The sequence below is a fragment of the Medicago sativa genome, chromosome 8 (assembly GCF_051527215.1).
Source record: "Medicago sativa cultivar Bolivia chromosome 8, Bolivia_mono, whole genome shotgun sequence".
In the NCBI taxonomy this organism is placed as follows: Eukaryota; Viridiplantae; Streptophyta; class Magnoliopsida; order Fabales; family Fabaceae; genus Medicago; species Medicago sativa.
In genome coordinates this window covers 56,097,012-56,114,239 of record NC_140756.1, presented here as the reverse complement: position 1 = coordinate 56,114,239, position 17,228 = coordinate 56,097,012, and the positions used below count along the sequence as shown (strand labels likewise).

At 36.2% G+C, this 17,228-nt stretch overlaps 3 protein-coding genes across 4 annotated transcripts; 1 reads left to right on the top strand and 2 right to left on the bottom strand.

Annotated features, from left to right (window-relative positions):
• Nucleotides 1–578: 578 nt before the first annotated feature.
• On the bottom strand, nucleotides 579–1,621 carry LOC146899721 (uncharacterized). Its single transcript, XM_085736840.1, has 2 exons — nucleotides 678–1,621; nucleotides 579–630 (listed from the first exon to the last, which is right to left on the bottom strand). Exons 1-2 carry the CDS (start codon nucleotides 1,619–1,621, stop codon nucleotides 579–581), a joined length of 996 nt encoding a protein of 331 aa, XP_085592966.1.
• A 418-nt stretch (nucleotides 1,622–2,039) lies between these two features.
• LOC146899720 (uncharacterized) lies at nucleotides 2,040–3,993 on the bottom strand. Its single transcript, XM_085736839.1, has 2 exons — nucleotides 3,075–3,993; nucleotides 2,040–2,992 (listed from the first exon to the last, which is right to left on the bottom strand). Exons 1-2 carry the CDS (start codon nucleotides 3,991–3,993, stop codon nucleotides 2,040–2,042), a joined length of 1,872 nt encoding a protein of 623 aa, XP_085592965.1.
• Nucleotides 3,994–9,535: 5,542 nt separating this feature from the next.
• LOC146899719 (uncharacterized) lies at nucleotides 9,536–16,400 on the top strand. 2 transcript variants are annotated; one of them, XM_085737965.1, is made up of 5 exons: nucleotides 9,536–10,072; nucleotides 10,524–11,646; nucleotides 12,518–12,847; nucleotides 13,553–15,130; nucleotides 15,392–16,400. In XM_085737965.1, the coding sequence occupies exons 1-5, from the start codon at nucleotides 9,600–9,602 to the stop codon at nucleotides 16,013–16,015; spliced, it is 4,128 nt and encodes a 1,375-aa protein (XP_085594091.1). In that variant the 5' UTR covers nucleotides 9,536–9,599; the 3' UTR covers nucleotides 16,016–16,400. The 2 variants fall into 2 exon arrangements, with proteins under 2 accessions (XP_085594091.1, XP_085594090.1); XM_085737964.1 differs by having other exon boundaries at nucleotides 13,550–15,130; nucleotides 15,392–16,352.
• The last annotated feature ends 828 nt before the right edge of the window (nucleotides 16,401–17,228 follow it).

Genomic DNA, 17,228 nt, shown 5'->3' with positions numbered 1-17,228 from the left:
ACAACACATGGGTTGGAAAAGCAGTACCCCGGCAATAAGACATGGGAGTGAGATGCCCCCTAACAACAGAATCAGTTATAGCTCTACTAAGAACCTCTTCAGCCAAACAAAATAGCAAAGGGGAGAGAGGACCTCCTTGTCGAACCCTGCGAAAGAAGCCAACCGCCTTACCATTAACCAAAATAGATAAACGAGCTGAATTTAAAATGGTAAGAATCCAGTTAATGAAAGTTGCGGAGAAACCGAAATTGCTTAGGACCATCATCAAAAAATTTCAATCTAAAGTATCAAATGCCTTGGATATGTCAACCTTGAGAGCAATGTTCCCCTCATACTGATTTTTTCCGAGAGTGTTAATCGCTTCGGAGGCAATAATAACACAATCAGAAATGTTGCGATCTCTGACAAAACCCCGTTGCTCCATAGAAATAATACGTGTAGTAATACAGGCAAGTCAATCCGCCACTATTTTTGTAACAATTTTTAAGTGAAAATTAGCAAGCGCAATAGGATGATAATTTCCTATAGAACTAGAACCTGGCACCTTCGGAATTAAGACAATCATATTTGAATTAATGTTATGTGGCAGCAGCCCACCATGAAAGAATTCTTGAACGAATTTTACCACATCTGGACCAATAATGTCCCAATAAGTTTGATAAAAATGTCCTCCAAACCCATCCGGACCCGGTGTTGAATCACCATTGAGGGCAAACACCGCATCTTTGATACCCATACTCGAAGGGAAGCGCAGCAACATTTGATTATCTGCATCTGTCACTAGAGAAGGGATTGTATCATCAACCAAAGTATTTTGTGCACAATTGTTCTCCATGCTGAATATTGCCTGAAAATAAGATAAAATATGCATTTCTATAGTCGTGGGATCAGTTATAGTATTATCACCATCCTGTAAAAAAGAGATAGATTTTGTTGATGCCCGGTTTTTAGAAATCCTGTGAAAGTATGCAGTGTTATGGTCTCCACTAACAAAATGCTGGTCTCGAGCTTTTTCTCTCCATAATTGTTCCTGAAAGTTTAAAGCTTTTGTTAACATTAGTTGTGCCTCAAGGTCTTGCATGTACAGCTGATCAGAAAAACCATCTGAGTCAATTAATTGCTGAATTCTATTTACTTCATCCATAGCAAGTTTAACTTGTCTGCCAACATCTCCAAACACCATTCTGTTCCAAAGCTTAAAAGCATTTTTTAAATTCTGAAGTTTAGCTTGAAACCGAAGCATACATTGGCCTCGAACACCTTGATTCCAACTATCCAAAACCAATTCACGACAGCCACTATGGGAAGACCATACCTTAAAAAATTTGAAGGGGGTAGCATGCTTCATCGAGGAGAAAACAACAAAAACCAAGAACGGGTTATGATCAGATTGGTGCCGCACCAAGGTTGAACAGGAAATACTACGCCAAAAATTAATCCAATCTTCGTTGCAAACTGCCCTATCAAGACGAAGAGCGACATTTTCATTACCAAATCTGCTATTTGTCCAAGTAAAGAATGATCCCAAAGTTGGCAAGTGATTCAGAATATTCGAATTAGTCCAATGCAAGAAATTCTCACACGACAAAGATGGGGGGAGGACGCCTGCCCCTTTTCTCATGGGCGCCCAAAACAACGTTGAAATCACCAATAAAAAGCCACGTCCCTTGAAAACATCCTTGAAGATGAGTTAAATCAGCCCAAAGATGTCAACGACCAATGTAGTAGGTGCTAGCATAAACAACGGCTATGTAAACAGTGGACTGATAACAAGAAATTTCCAAAGCTAAACATTGATCAAACATAAAAATTACTGTAGCAATTACATCATTCCCCCAAAGAGCCCATAGATTGGGCAATAAAGTTCCTCTATTTAGTAACACCAATTGTCGGCCAATACCAAGCAGGAATATTTACAAAGTCAATCTTTGGCTCCGCAATAAAAATAAGCATAGGTTTGTGAGTCAAATATAAATTTTTCAAAGCAGTGCGAGTCTCAGAGTTACCTATATTTCTAATATTCCAATAAAGAATATTCATTAAGCAGTCGGATGAGTGTCACCCCGTGCACGGGATTTGGGAGGCTGCTTTGATACATGTTGCACCTTAAGTTTTTGCTTCTGATTTCTAGTAAGGACAGGCATGAAACCCGCGGAAGCTTCGGCAGCCGACCTTGCATCATACTCACGGACTCTATCCCACAATTCTAAACCATGTTGGATATTCTTGCTAGGATGAACCTCTTGTCTCTGAGGAAAAAACTCATTCTGATCCTTAGCCAATGACACACCGCCATCAATCACACTAGAATCTTTGGTAACCAAAGATGTTTTTAATGCTTGTGAACCAGCATATACATCCACTATATTTTGAATAGACCCATCAGAATTTGCAGTTGTAACAATTGGGTGATCCGTGAGAGGACTATCTTGATGGTCTGGTAAAATAGCCAACACCTCTTGCATGTCATCATGCTCATCATTGGATGGTCTTGCAACACTTTCACGAGCACCCTTGGGACTCTCCACCAGCTCTCGTGGGCTCACATGATCATGTTCCACACCATCCTGAAGCGGTTCAGAAATATCATCTATCACGGGGATCTCCAACTCCTCCCGCAATGTCTGATGTATCTGTTCCACTCCGTCGGGTCGTACGTCCTCACGCCCAATAGAGGATGAATGTGTAGCACGCTCAATAGAACCATTGGGACTCTCCCCCAGCTCCCTCTGGTTCACATGATTGTGTTTCACACTATCCAGAAACGGGTTGGTAACAACAGTCACCGTGGGGTTCTCTAACACCTCCTGCGATGTCTGATGAGACCTTCCCACTTCTACGGGTTGCACGTCAACGTGCGCTACAGGGGAAACAACCTTCTCCAACACCGGCATATTCAATGCTAACTCATCAGTCGAGGTACGCTTAATACGGTCGAAAACATTGTGAAGCGGCGAACTGAAAGAGCTTGATGATATGTCTGAAATCGGCACTGCAGGTAAAGAAACCAGAATTGATTGAGTGGTAGTGTTGACAGGGAGCGGAGCTGAAGTAACGGGTTGTGGAGCTGGGACCGTCATCCTGGTAGTGGTCGTAACAGTGGAAGTAATAGGAACCCAAGGCCGAGGTAGAAGCACCCCCACCAAAATGTTGTCGTTTAGGGGGCGCACCAATATTCTCCTTTGCCGGCTGTTTCCCACGATCAAGTTTCTCTTTGGCTGCTTGCGGATGTAACCATCGACAAGTAGAGATGTTATGCCCAATGGAATAACAATGATGACAAAACAAAGGCCTCCGTTCATATTGTATCTCCACCTTGAACGCAAACCCATCACGTTCAACAAGAACCTCATCATATGCTTTCTTCGATAAATCAATGTCCACTAAAATGCGAGCATAATGACCAAAGGTACGATTTCTACTTGTCCCATCGATATCTATAGGTGTTCCAACTGCGCTTGCAATTTCCTTCAAGGTTCTCTCTCGCCGATATTCTTGCGGTAATTCTACCAAACGGATCCAAAGCGAAACATGAGTTTGTAATTGCACCAAAAGCTTAAAGTATTTGGTCCATTGAGAGAATCTCAACAAACTAGGCTTGAGATTAACCGTGCCTGCTGCCCAAATTTTTTTTAAATCCTCCACCGATTCAAAATTAAAATCGTAGAAACCCTTACCAAGCGGCACCATTTTCCAACCTACCGTTGTCTTCCAAACCTTCCCAATTTTTGCACCGAGTTCACATGCAGAAAAAGGCTTATCCCCTTTGTTGAGAGTCAGACGCGCCCTCAACACTTTCCAACAATCTTTAACTCCATTTTGGTACTCTTCCTGACATATTTTGATGCTTAACGCATCACCCTTAATGCACGGAGTAGGGAATGGTCTATCGTCGACGTCCTTCGTCCCCGCAAGAGTTGCTGCAAAGTATAGCAGTTGTGCTGAACTAGAAATAATTATTGTCGATATTGGAGCTGAAACAAGAGGCACCATAGCTGAAGAATGCACCGTTATCGAAGATGGTGCAATTTCTGACACACATGGCCACTAACACGCAAACGCCATATTGTTGTTTCGATCCACCGTGCCAATTCTAGTATTGATACACGCGTGAGTCAACCTTTGTAATGCACAGAGGCATTAACGCGGTTGCGCGACCCCAATTTTAAGAATCAGTCACAATGAATGAAACGAAGCAATTGAAAATTTCTGCCAATAGGAAGCGGTACCCAGGAAACGTAAATAGAACAATCCGAGAACAGAAAGAATGAAATGGAAACAGAATCCAGAGCTTGCAATCTCAGAACCCTAAATCGCCCAGAACCTCATCATCATGTTTGGAGTATAATAATTATTCTCAATTCTAGTAATATAGTATTTAAAAGTATTTAAATTTACTAAATTTTAAATACTTAAACAATAATTGTTAAAAATTTAGTATGAATTAATAATATTCTTTTATGTCATTTTACATTTATCAGAGAGTTGAACCGCTAGTTTTACCAAACACCTTGATTAGTTTATTAACTATAAATCACTAGCCATAATCTAGCAATCATAAACTATCAATCATCAATCATCGGCAGTAAATTATAGCTTTACTTTTACCAAACAACTCAAAAGGGGCATCACGGTCATGAGGACGAGCAAAGCCAGAAGTTTCTAGTTTCTACATTTACGGGATGGCATCCATCATGGTTTATACAAATCGACTCACTTTAAACCATTTCTAACATTTACCCTCATAGAGATAGCAATTTTTTTTAGGGTACCAAATATAAAATTTAATTTAATTCATAAGAAAAAAATTCACACAATTCTTTTTAATATAAAATTTAAATTAAAGAAAAACCAAGAAAATAAAAAGTGTTAATAGCTTTGTCAACAACGAAAAAATGGCAAGACAAAATTTACAAAAATATATTTTAATTTTTTATTTATATTTATTCACGACACTTATTAACATGGTATACAATTAATATCAAAAGAAACCCCATAAATTAAACAAATATAAAGCCATTATAGTTTTTTTTAAGGTAAAGTCATTATAGTTTTAATACAGTTAAAGCCAATTTCTTTTGAAAACCTGAAATGTTGGCATATAGGGATTATTGTTAACATGCTTGATAATATTTTGATAGTGTAAATGTACGGACAAATCAAAAGAACGAGTAAATTTAAATATAGAGATTAACACAAAAAAGATGACTAACGTTGACTTTATTAATAACTTTTTTTTAACAAACAAAATAGGATAAATTTATCGATAAAGGCATTAGATATGCTAGAGAAACCACATAATGCTAAATGTGTAAAAAGCTGTATCTATACAAAACATCATCTTGTGTTTTATTTTTATTTTTTAACAAGCATCTTGTGTTTTGACTTTATAGTTTTCTAAATACGAAACTTCCTTCCCGTTTCCTATCTTGGACAATACACAATAAATAAATGTTTTTTAGGGAACAATAAATGTTTCTTGAAATGCAAACGTGAATCAAAGAAAAATATTAGATAATACTGTTTAATTTAGGGATGTCAATGAGTATCCATGGGTACGGGTAGTATGATATCCGTCCCCGTCCCGTTAGATAAATATGGTACCCGTGCCCGTCCCCATACCCGTGCGGGTATCTCTATACGGGTAATCCACGGGTATTTAGATACCCACGGATATTCGCGGGTACCCATGGATTTTGGAATTTTTTTTTTCTAGTACAAAGAAAAATACTTTTTTAATTACCTACAAGCTTCAACTTTTAAAGATCCATACATAACATATTCTATTCAAATTTCATAATCCATATACCATAATCCAATAAATATCATGATTCTTACATAATCTCAAGCAAATTTATCATACCATAATGCATATGATTCTTACATAATCTATACAAATTTTTGAAGTAAAATAAAAGGATAAAAACATCCAACATCCAAAAACCATAAAAACCTCCAAATAAAAGCTAGAAAAAACTAAAATCTAAATAAACATCCAAAAATTCATATGCATTCCAAGCTATTTTATATATACACATAGATATTTTAGTAATTTATTTAATTTATTAACGGGTACGGATACCCGCGGGCACGGGTATCATTAAATCCTTGTCCATGTCCATAAAGTAACGGGTGTCATACCCCAATTTTTGACCCAAGATATTACAGACACGTGTCCTCGAACCCTAATCAGTCTTTGACTTTTCAGCGAAATATTCGACAGAGAGGTATTTTAAAATACCTCATATTTGGTTCCGAGTCGGGCCCTCTTCTCTCATTTTCTTATTTATTATTACTTTTATTATTATTATTATTATTATTATTATTATTATTATTATTATTATTATTCATTTATTATTTTTTAGTCCAAATTAAGTCCCAAAATATCCAAGCCAGCAGAAAACAGGCTGTCTTTGTCCCCTCCAAACCAAGCAAGGCAGTTTCGGTTGCTTCTTAACAGACCATATGTCTCAAACCCACTCTATAAAATGCAATCAGCAACACACAACAAGAGGAGGAGAATTTCGACACAGAAAATTTTCCAGCAAAAAAACCAACACACAAACAACCATTTTCATAGCTATTTTCAATCAAAAGAATACCTGCAAAAAAAATTATTACAACACAAAAAAGGAACACAGCCGATTCATACGAACTCCTCAACACAAAAAAACGAATCTCATCACAAATAACACTAACCAAACCGCAAATACCACCAAAACCAACATCAAACCCAAAACCTGCAGCAATACACACAGAGAGAAATCAACATAAACAGACCCATCATCATCGAACCTTTCACAAACTCACAACACAGCAGCCTTAATCACAAATCCAAACAAGTAAACACACACACACTGAACCGCAACACAACAAAACACAATAAAAGGTAGTATTTATAATTCCTAGATCTAGGTTTCTTGGGTTAGGTTTTGTGAATTTTGAGCTTGGAATCGGATAGAGGGAGTGAAAAGAAGTAGAAAGGACAAAAAAAAAAGGGTGGCTCTAGCGGCGGCGCCGCCACCTAAGGTGGTCGGCCACCGCGTCGGAGCCACCTCCGGCCGTCGCCCTCCTCATCGGAGAAGAAAGAGAGAGATGGGAGTCTCTCTCTCTAGAATAAGGGAAGAGAGAAGGAAAGAAGAAAAATGAGAAAAAAACCGGTCAATAGCATATATATAGTGCTCTGAACCGGTTCGGTTCTCTTGAACCGAACCGGTCTAACCAAAGCCCATGTGCGCCCCAACCCTTTCTTGAAGCCCAGTTTGCTTCTTTTATTTTCTACACCCCCTTTACCACTTGCACACCCCTCCTGCTTATTTATTTTGTTTCTTGCATACATTTTTTGGCACTTCGTTTTCTTTTCTTTTGTATCTTTATTTACTATTATTAGTTTAAGTTTGTCATCATGCATTTTTATTTCTTACTCACATCTCATTTTTATCATTTATAAATTATCGCATGCATTTTAATTTCTTTAGCATTTTTACTTTCGTTCTCATGCATTTTTTATTTATTTCTTGCTCGTATCTCATTTTATTATTTATAAATTATCTCATGAATTTTTATTTTATTTTCGCATTGCATTCCATTATCTACTATTATTATATGCATATTTAAATTTTGTCATTAAATACACACCTCAATCCAGAGTGCTCTGGTCCTAATTTAACTATTAATATTATATTATTCTCCAGAACAATCTGGTCCTTGTTAATTAAATTAATCCAGAGTGCTCTGGTCCTAATTAACTGTTAATATTATATTTTTGTTTAATTTAATCATTCTCCAGAACGATCTGGTCCTTGTTTAATTAAATTAATCCAGAGTGCTCTGGTCCTAAATCAACTTTTAATATTATATTTCTGCTTATATAATTTTCATATCATTATTCAAAAAATAACAAAAACATTCAAATAATCAAATCGCAAAAAAATATTTTCACAAACAAACCTTGATCTAAAATCAAGTGATCGTTCTTTTTACTTTCTTTCTTAATCAAACATCAAACAATTTAACTACATTTCGAGTCTATTTCCTTTCAATATTAAAAATACAAACAAATTCCGATTTGCCACTTGGCTTTTTATTTCAAACCTTTTTCAAAACTCATAAAAAACACAAAACCCATCAAACGTCAATTTCTACCCCGAACTACGAGGTTTTGATCCTTCACGGGTACGTAGGCAGAGGACGTGCGTCCTTCCAAATCAATAAAAACGTAGATAATTTAGGTCTCTAATTTTCTTTTATCATTGCTAATTCCATTTTTTAAAGCAAGCAAGTTTATAGCACAAAAGTTAAATAAAATCAAGAGGTTCTCGTAGAGTACTACGAATATTTAGGGTGCTTAACACCTTCCCTAAATATAACCGACCCCCGAACCCTTAATCCCTAAAAAATGTGGTATTTGAACCTTTTTCCACTTTCTTTTTGAAAAGAATTAAATGTTCAGTCGTGAAACAATTTAGTGAGTCAAAGGCTAATGAAATGGCCTGATCACCGAAAAATGACGCGACAACGGGTATTTAAATACCCGTTTATTATACCCGCGGGTACCCGTTTAGCTACCCGCCCCGTGCCCATGACGGATTTTATCCGCGGATACCCACGGGCACGGATTTTTTTGCCACCCCTAGTTTAATTTCTTCTTCAAAAGTCATATAGCGACGGACAAATCTACTTGTTAAGATGTGGGACACTAGCCTGCACTTAACTTTCAACATTTTTTTTTACATAAATTATAAAGTAGTATAACATTTTTTTTCGTGGTGGTCGGGGTTCGATATGCATTGTCCATACCAATTGAGCTAAGCTCACGAGGACATGGTAGTATAACATTTGAAATATGGAAACTATTTTGAATTTCACTTGTTAAATTACATAAATGTATGTGAAGGAAGGAATTGAAATTCCAAATCTTTGATCTACTAGTAAAAAAAATATGTCTTCACTTGAGATGTCTCTAGTTCGAGCCTCTTTAGTATTGTAACAAGGTAAATATAAATATATTTTTTTGAGTACGAATGTCTTCCATACTTTCAATTGAACATCATCCCTTCCTAGTTTTAAAAAATAACAACAAAGTCAATTTCCCATTCCCACAACACAAACAATAGGCACATGTTGTCTTAGTCCGACATACAAAGCATGTAAACTTATATCTTGAGTCAATCATAAATTTACAAAGAAAAATAAATATTGACACGAAAACCAAAACAATATAAAGAAAAAATAAAAAATATAACATAAATATAAAATAAAAAGTTGTCACAAATTAAAAAAAAAAAATTTGTTGTCCAAATTTTTGTTTCTTTTCTCAAATTCTATATAGGTAATTGAAGGAAAGAAGCGACGAAGTCAAGTCTTCCTTTGAGTATCCACTCCCACATGCCACGCAGTGCTGTCTCTGTTTGATGATTATCATATAGTTACAGTGCAATTCAAGAAACAAAGTTATACTTTGAGTCAACCAATTAACAAAGGTAAAGTAAATGCTATTACTACTAAATATCCAATTTCACGTAATATTAGATTTACTTCTCTTAAGAAACCAAAATCATAATCACAAAAGTAGAAGTGGTAATTAACATAAACCAACCATGATGATGTCATCATCTTCTTCAGGCGGAGGAGCATTCAGGCTACGTTGGGATGTGTTTTTGAGTTTCCGAGGAGAAGACACTCGCGAATGTTTCACCAAAAAACTGTATGAATCCCTACACAAACAAGGTGTTCGTGCTTTCATGGATGATGAGGGTTTGGACCGTGGGGACCACATAGCTACCACTCTTCTTGAAGCCATTGATGACTCTGCTGCTTCCATTGTTATCATTTCACCTAAATATGCTGATTCTCATTGGTGTCTTGATGAACTCAATAGGATTTGTGATCTTCAAAGGCTTATTATTCCTGTTTTCTATAAGGTTGATCCATCTGATGTCAGGAAACAATTGGGTCCTTTTGAAAAAGGGTTTAAGGATCTTCAAAACAGGTTTGGGGAAGATAAAATTTCGAAGTGGAGTCGCTCTATGCTTAAAATAGGTGGTCTTGCTGGCTTTGTTTTCAATTCTAGGTATATCTATACTTTGTTATCACCATTTTTTTTTTTTTTTTTGTAATTGTAGTTGAAGTAGTGTCACTTACACAGACACCACACACCGATACCACTAATAACTCAAGATCAGACACCACAGATTTCAAGTAGATGCTCATCTTGAAATCTGCATTGTCTGATCTCGATCCAACGGTCCCTGACTGTGTGAATGCGTAACTTTGGTGACTACATAGAATTATATATCAACATGCGTTGCCCCCTCAATCTGAAGTGTCGGTGCTGCATCACTCTTTTTCGTATTATGCTCGTTGAAGCACGCTTAATTTTAATTAAAACTATTGTTGAAATTACTTGAATAACAAGTTTTATTCAGTGTTGCTTACTGTCTATATTCTCAAGGATTGTTCTTTTGATTCTGCTACACTTTCTTTTTCTGTTTGTTTAACTCTTTGTATTTTTTGTTGCTCAGTGATGATGGCAAGCATGAGAATCTGATACGTCGTTTGGTGAAAAGGGTTTTGAAGGAGTTGAGTAATACTCCAATGGTTGTGTCTGAGTTTGCTGTGGGGATCAATGAACGTGTTGAGAAGGTGATGGATTTGTTACAACTCCAATCCAACAATGTCAAGGTTTTGGGGTTGTATGGGATGGGTGGTGTTGGCAAGACAACCCTTGCTAAGGCTCTCTTCAATAGTCTTGTTGGTCGTTTCGAGCGCAGATGCTTCATATCAAATGTGAGACAATTTGCATCTAAAGAAGATGGTTTGGTTTCTATTCAAAGCAATATAATTAAAGATCTTGCTTCTCAAGAAGGAACGCAAAGTTTTATCAGTGATGTCAGTGCTGGTATTTCTTCCATCAGAAGAATAGTTCGTGAAAATCGAGTTCTGCTAGTGTTGGATGATGTTGATCATGTAAATCAGCTTGATGCTTTGATTGGTAAAAGGGAATGGTTTCATGAAGGAAGCTGTATAATAATTACAACAAGAGATACAACTGTTTTGCCTGAAAAACTTGTCAATAAGCTGTTTGAAGTTACAGAATTGTATCCTAAAGAAGCCTTAGAGTTATTCAGTTACCATGCATTGAGGAAAAAGGATCCTCCACCAGACTTTCGGAGTTGTTCAGAGCAAATTGTGTCTCTTACGGGAAGAATGCCATTGGCTTTGGAAGTGTTCGGTTGCTTTCTGTTTGGGAAGAGAAGGGTGGAAGAATGGGAGGATGTTGTTGAGAAGCTGAAAACAATTCGCCCCGGGAATCTTCATGATGTGTTGAAGATAAGTTATGATGGGTTGGACGAACAAGAAAAGTGTATATTCCTTGATATTGCATGTTTCTTTGTTCAGATGGGCATGAAGCGTGACGATGTGATTGATGTATTGAGAGGCTGTGGTTTTAGAGGAGAGATAGCCATGACGGTCCTTGTAGAAAAATGCTTAATTAAAGTAAGACAGGACAATACCTTGTGGATGCATGATCAAATTAGGGATATGGGAAGACAGATTGTTCTTGATGAAAACCATGTTGATCCTGGGATGCGTAGCAGATTGTGGGATCGTGCTGAAATCATGTCTGTTTTGAAGAGTAGGAAGGTAAAGATTCAGAAACATTGCAAAATGCATGCATGGATTAAGATACAATAGTTGGATTTTATATAAAGAAAAAGAAAACAAATCCTACACAAAGTGCTTCAGCAGCCATATAAGACACTTTAAGCTGCAAAGCCTTAGATATAATTAAACAAAAAGTGTCCAAAATCATTCATTAATATTTTATTCAAAAATGTATTTTCATTTTTGCTGGTGCTCTTGTGCAGCCAAGTGGAGAATGGGCAAGACAATAAAATAAGACAAACAGACAAAACTGGACTTTTGAGACCAAATTTTTATAATAATGCAGAAACACAAGAGACTAACTTTGTTGGGCTTAGTGTTTTGCTAACGGGTCTTTTTTGGATAATATAAAAAAACTGCATGCTATTGTTTTATAGATTAAAACAATTCAAATATGTCAATTTTCATAAGCATACAAAAACTTCGATCCGTTTGAGTTTTTTTTTTTTTTTTTTGGAAAATGGTTGTTGTCATAAGAGTCAACCAACACATATGATTGGTTCATTACAATTTTTTCTTTCCATATATGGTTGTTGTCATAAGAAGGAAGTAACTGAATTTGGGTAACTTGTGGTTACAAATTACACGCATTGACGCAGCCAGCACATTGGTGGCTATTGGATCAAGATATCATAATTGAAATTTAAAGTTCAGTATTTTAGAGTTAAAAATCTGTTCGCTTTTTGGACTGTCCGATCTCAATCTAACGACCACCGATGTCCTGACGGCGTGAATACATTAAATAACTGTATGATAATGCATAAATAAATATACATATATGTTTGTGTTTCGTGAAATTCATGAGAATAATTCTCTGATATTCAACACTCCTCTTTGTTTTTTAATGTAGGGAACAAGATCCATACAAGGAATTGTACTAGACTTCAAGGAAAGATCAAACCAGTGGAGTAAAAATTATCCTCCTCAACCTCAAGCAGAGAAATATAACCAAGTTATGCTTGATACAAAATCGTTTGAACCGATGGTTAGCTTGAGATTGCTTCAGATCAATAATCTGAGTTTGGAAGGTAAGTTTCTTCCGGATGAACTTAAGTGGCTACAATGGCGAGGTTGTCCTTTAGAATGCATACGTTTGGACACTTTGCCACGTGAATTGGCCGTCCTTGATCTCTCAAATGGCCAGAAAATTAAAAGCTTGTGGGGATTGAAAAGTCACAAGGTATATGCTTCAGCTATATTTTGCATAATTTAATCATGATTGCACAATCTTTGGTGATTGCAACCCCTTATTCACAATTATTTTCTTTAGTGAATCAGGAGTATGTTATACCAGTTTTTGAAATTTCAAAGTTCACTTCAAAATAATTTTCTGACATCACAGTTGTTAAAAATGCTTAACAAGGCGGTCAAGATTCTCTCCATTTCTCACAAGAAATGAAGCGCTTATGAGAGATAGACACACATGAGGAATTGGTGGAACTTAATCTTAAAAATATTATTAAAAATGGGTTCTATCATCATCTCGTTTGTATATATTTTCACATAAATGAAGTCCGCCATTTCCTTTCCAAAACCGAGAGGATCTCAACTCCTTCACTAGCATGGGTGTAGCCTTGGCTACTCAAAAAAAGAATTTAGTTTAGTAAGTATATATTTTATATTTAGCTACTCTAATAATAATGTATTAGTAGCTACCCCAAACAAGTTTATTTGCCAAAGGAGATAGACTATTGATAAAATCCTTTCTTTTTTTTTTTTTTTTTTTTTTTTTTTTGTTACCATGCTTATGATTTCCTTATTTAATAGAGTCTAGTACTAGAATAAAATATAGATATCAGTGGTCTTTTGCATACAAAAAATATATCATTTCTTATCAAATAAATATCATTTTCGACATCAATAACATCATCACATTGTTTAGCAGGTGCCAGAGAACCTAATGGTCATGAACCTCTCCGACTGCTACCAACTTGCTGCAATCCCTGATTTATCTTGGTGTCTCAGCCTAGAAAAAATTAATTTGGCGAACTGCATTAATCTAACAAGGATTCATGAATCCATTGGCAGTTTAACTACTTTGCGTAATTTGAATTTGACACGTTGTGAAAACTTCATTGAACTTCCTAGTGATGTATCTGGACTGAAACATCTGGAGAGCCTCATTCTTTCTGAATGCTACAAGTTGAAAGCATTACCAGAAAACATAGGCATGCTTAAATCACTGAAAACACTTGCTGCTGATAAAACTGCCATAGTAAAATTGCCCGAGTCCATTTTTCGCTTGACCAAACTTGAACGACTTGTTTTAGATCGTTGCTCACATTTGAGAAGACTACCAAACTGCATTGGAAAACTATGTGCTTTGCAAGAATTATCTCTTTATGAAACAGGTTTACAAGAATTACCCAACACTGTCGGTTTCTTGAAAAACCTTGAGAAATTAAGTTTGATGGGGTGTGAAGGTCTCACTCTAATGCCTGATTCTATAGGAAATCTCGAATCGTTGACAGAACTTTTGGCTTCCAACAGTGGGATTAAAGAACTCCCTTCCACCATTGGTCGTTTATCCTATCTGAGGACTTTATTAGTTGGAAAGTGTAAACTCAGTAAATTGCCCGACTCATTTATAACTCTGGCCTCAATTATTGAACTTGACTTAGATGGAACTTATATCAGATCTCTGCCAGATCAGATTGGAGAGTTGAAACAACTTAGGAAACTTGAGATTGGGAATTGTAGCAATCTTGAATCATTACCAGAATCCATTGGCCACCTAACATCTCTTAATACGCTGAACATAATCAATGGAAATATCAGAGAATTGCCAGTGTCAATTGGATTATTGGAAAATCTTGTTAACTTAACATTGAGCAGATGTAGAATGCTTAAACAGCTTCCAGCTTCTATAGGAAACCTGAAGTCTCTATGTCATTTAAAGATGGAGGAAACAGCTATGGTAGACTTGCCTGAAAGTTTCGGTATGCTCTCAAGCTTGAGAACACTCAGAATGGCAAAGAGGCCTCATTTAGTTCCAATGTCAGTGGAGAACACTGGCTCTTTTGTGTTACCGTCTTCTTTCTGTAATCTGACCTTGCTGCATGAGTTGGATGCCCGTGCCTGGAGATTATCGGGAAAAATTCCGGACGATTTCGAGAAGCTATCACTATTAGAGACTTTAAAGTTGGACCAAAACAATTTTCACAGCCTTCCTTCTAGCTTGAAAGGCCTTTCCATTCTCAAGGAATTCTCACTGCCAAATTGCACGGAGCTGATTTCTCTCCCCTTACTTCCTTCAAGCTTGATCAAGCTAAATGCTAGTAATTGCTATGCATTGGAAACTATTCACGACATGTCAAGTTTAGAGAGTTTGGAGGAGTTGGAACTAACAAACTGCGAGAAAGTGGCTGATATTCCAGGTCTTGAATGCTTGAAGTCCTTGAAAAGATTGTACCTGAGCGGTTGCAATGCATGCTCCTCCAAAGTATGCAAAAGACTTTCAAAGGTTGTTCTCTCATTCTCTTTGCTCATAAATTTCGATTCATTGAAAAAATGTCAAAATTGTTTTTAATATTTTGGGAAATGCATTCTCTCTGGTTTGCTTCAATCTTCTATATTTCACAATTAAAAAGAAAAATCTATAACAAAATGTCATTTCAGCCACCAACATATGTAGTGAAAATTGAAAATGCTTTTAAAAAGTAAACAGACTGAAATTGCTTCTTGTTGGTTATTACTTGTAACTAATGAATGATTTGTATTACAGGTTGCACTGAGAAATTTTGAGAACTTGAGCATGCCAGGAACCAAGTTACCTGAATGGTTTTCAGGAGAAACTGTAAGCTTTTCCAATCACAAAAATCTCGAGCTAACAAGTGTAGTTGTAGGTGTTATTGTTTCAATTAATCACAATATTCATATACCTATAAAGAGAGAAGAAATGCCTGGAATCATTGATGTTGAAGCAAAAGTTTTCAAACTTGGGAAACAAAAGTTTAGTACTGCGTTAAACATACGTGGGGTGCCAAGGACAAATGTAAATCACATACACTTGTGTAGGTTCCAGAATTACCATCAATTAGTAGCCTTTTTAAAAGATGCTGATACATTTTGTGTGACTACGAGAAGTCCTCCTTTTGATAAAGGATTGAAGTTGAAGAAATGCGGAGTTCATTTAATCTTTGAAGGGGATGATGATTATGATGGAGATGAAGAATCGTTGGACAAAGGCTTACAATCTGTTTCAGAAAGGTTGGCCAGGTTTTTTAACACTTGTAATGAAGGTGGTGATGCTACCTGTGCCACTGAGAGTGAAGATGAGTTTCAACATGAATTGGAACATGAAAATGGAGAGCCTGGAACCAGATCACTTCGTGTTAAAGACAATTAGATTATTCTCTTCCTGTTTAGTCTATTATTTGTGTTGTTTAGTTGGTTTTGGTTGAGGTGTATGTCAAGTTCTGAATGAAAAGATTGATACATACTATCTATCTAGTTCATTGAGATAATGATTGCTTTTCCAGCAAAAAGAGAAATCAGTTATGTCAAAAGATGATCCATTGATGATCTATGGTGTGTAACAGAAGACATTGATTTGTAAGGTTTTTCTTGTAGGAATGAACGTGAGAGACCTTGTCTATGAGGTATTAGCTTTGTGGTAGGAGTTAAAATTATTCTAGTAAATTTATTGAGCTGAAACCAGATGGTTTAGCAATGAGCTGAATGAATTGATTTCTTGTGTCAACTAAATGCTATGAAATATTTTGAAATGGAAACCAAGTCCAGCATCACCTTTAGCATGTCCCTTTTTACAACTTGCGTTCATGTCCCTTTTGTGTTTAGGACTAAATTGTCACTTTTTTGCCTTCTTACATTGTTCATTTCACATCACAAACTTTGCTGTCTACGTCATTGTTAACATTGTTAATATTGATTCAAGAACTAAATTATTTTGATTTAGTTTTGTAAAGGATCAAAAAGGTTTTGATCAAAATGCATATCAAGTTATCAAGTGGTTTTGATTTTATTCAAGCCTTTAGTGGCTAAACGAGGTAGAGGTTAATAATTAAAGTTCTAATGTTCCTTGCCTTTTCTTTGAAGCTCTGAAATGTTTGCATATATGGATTATTGTTTTTTTGAAGAAATACATATATGGATTATTGTTAACATTAGATAGTGTAAATCTTGCTGATCAACGCAAGTACTACTATTTGTAATCATCGATTTAGTTTCTATAGCAAATTTACATAGGATGAAAACTAAATATCCTACAAAATGTTCACATTAGAACACAAGCTATAAGGGCAAGACTTAGGTTGTCCAAACTGTCACGAGCAGACTCGAGCCATCCCTTCTAAACAACCAGAACACAACCAGATCCTGTTGCTGAGTATGGTTCCCCTTGAATGCCAGGAGTTTTGAAAGTTCACTAATTCTACCATCTTTATTAAAGTAAGGTTTGACGATCCAACAACAATAAAGCAAGGTTTTTATAAGTGATTCCTATGTTCTTAATTACTGCCACAATTATTTGAGCTATTCATATACAAAACAAGCTTAGCGGCATCATCAATGTCATTAAATTAAAAGTGCAAGCTCAACAA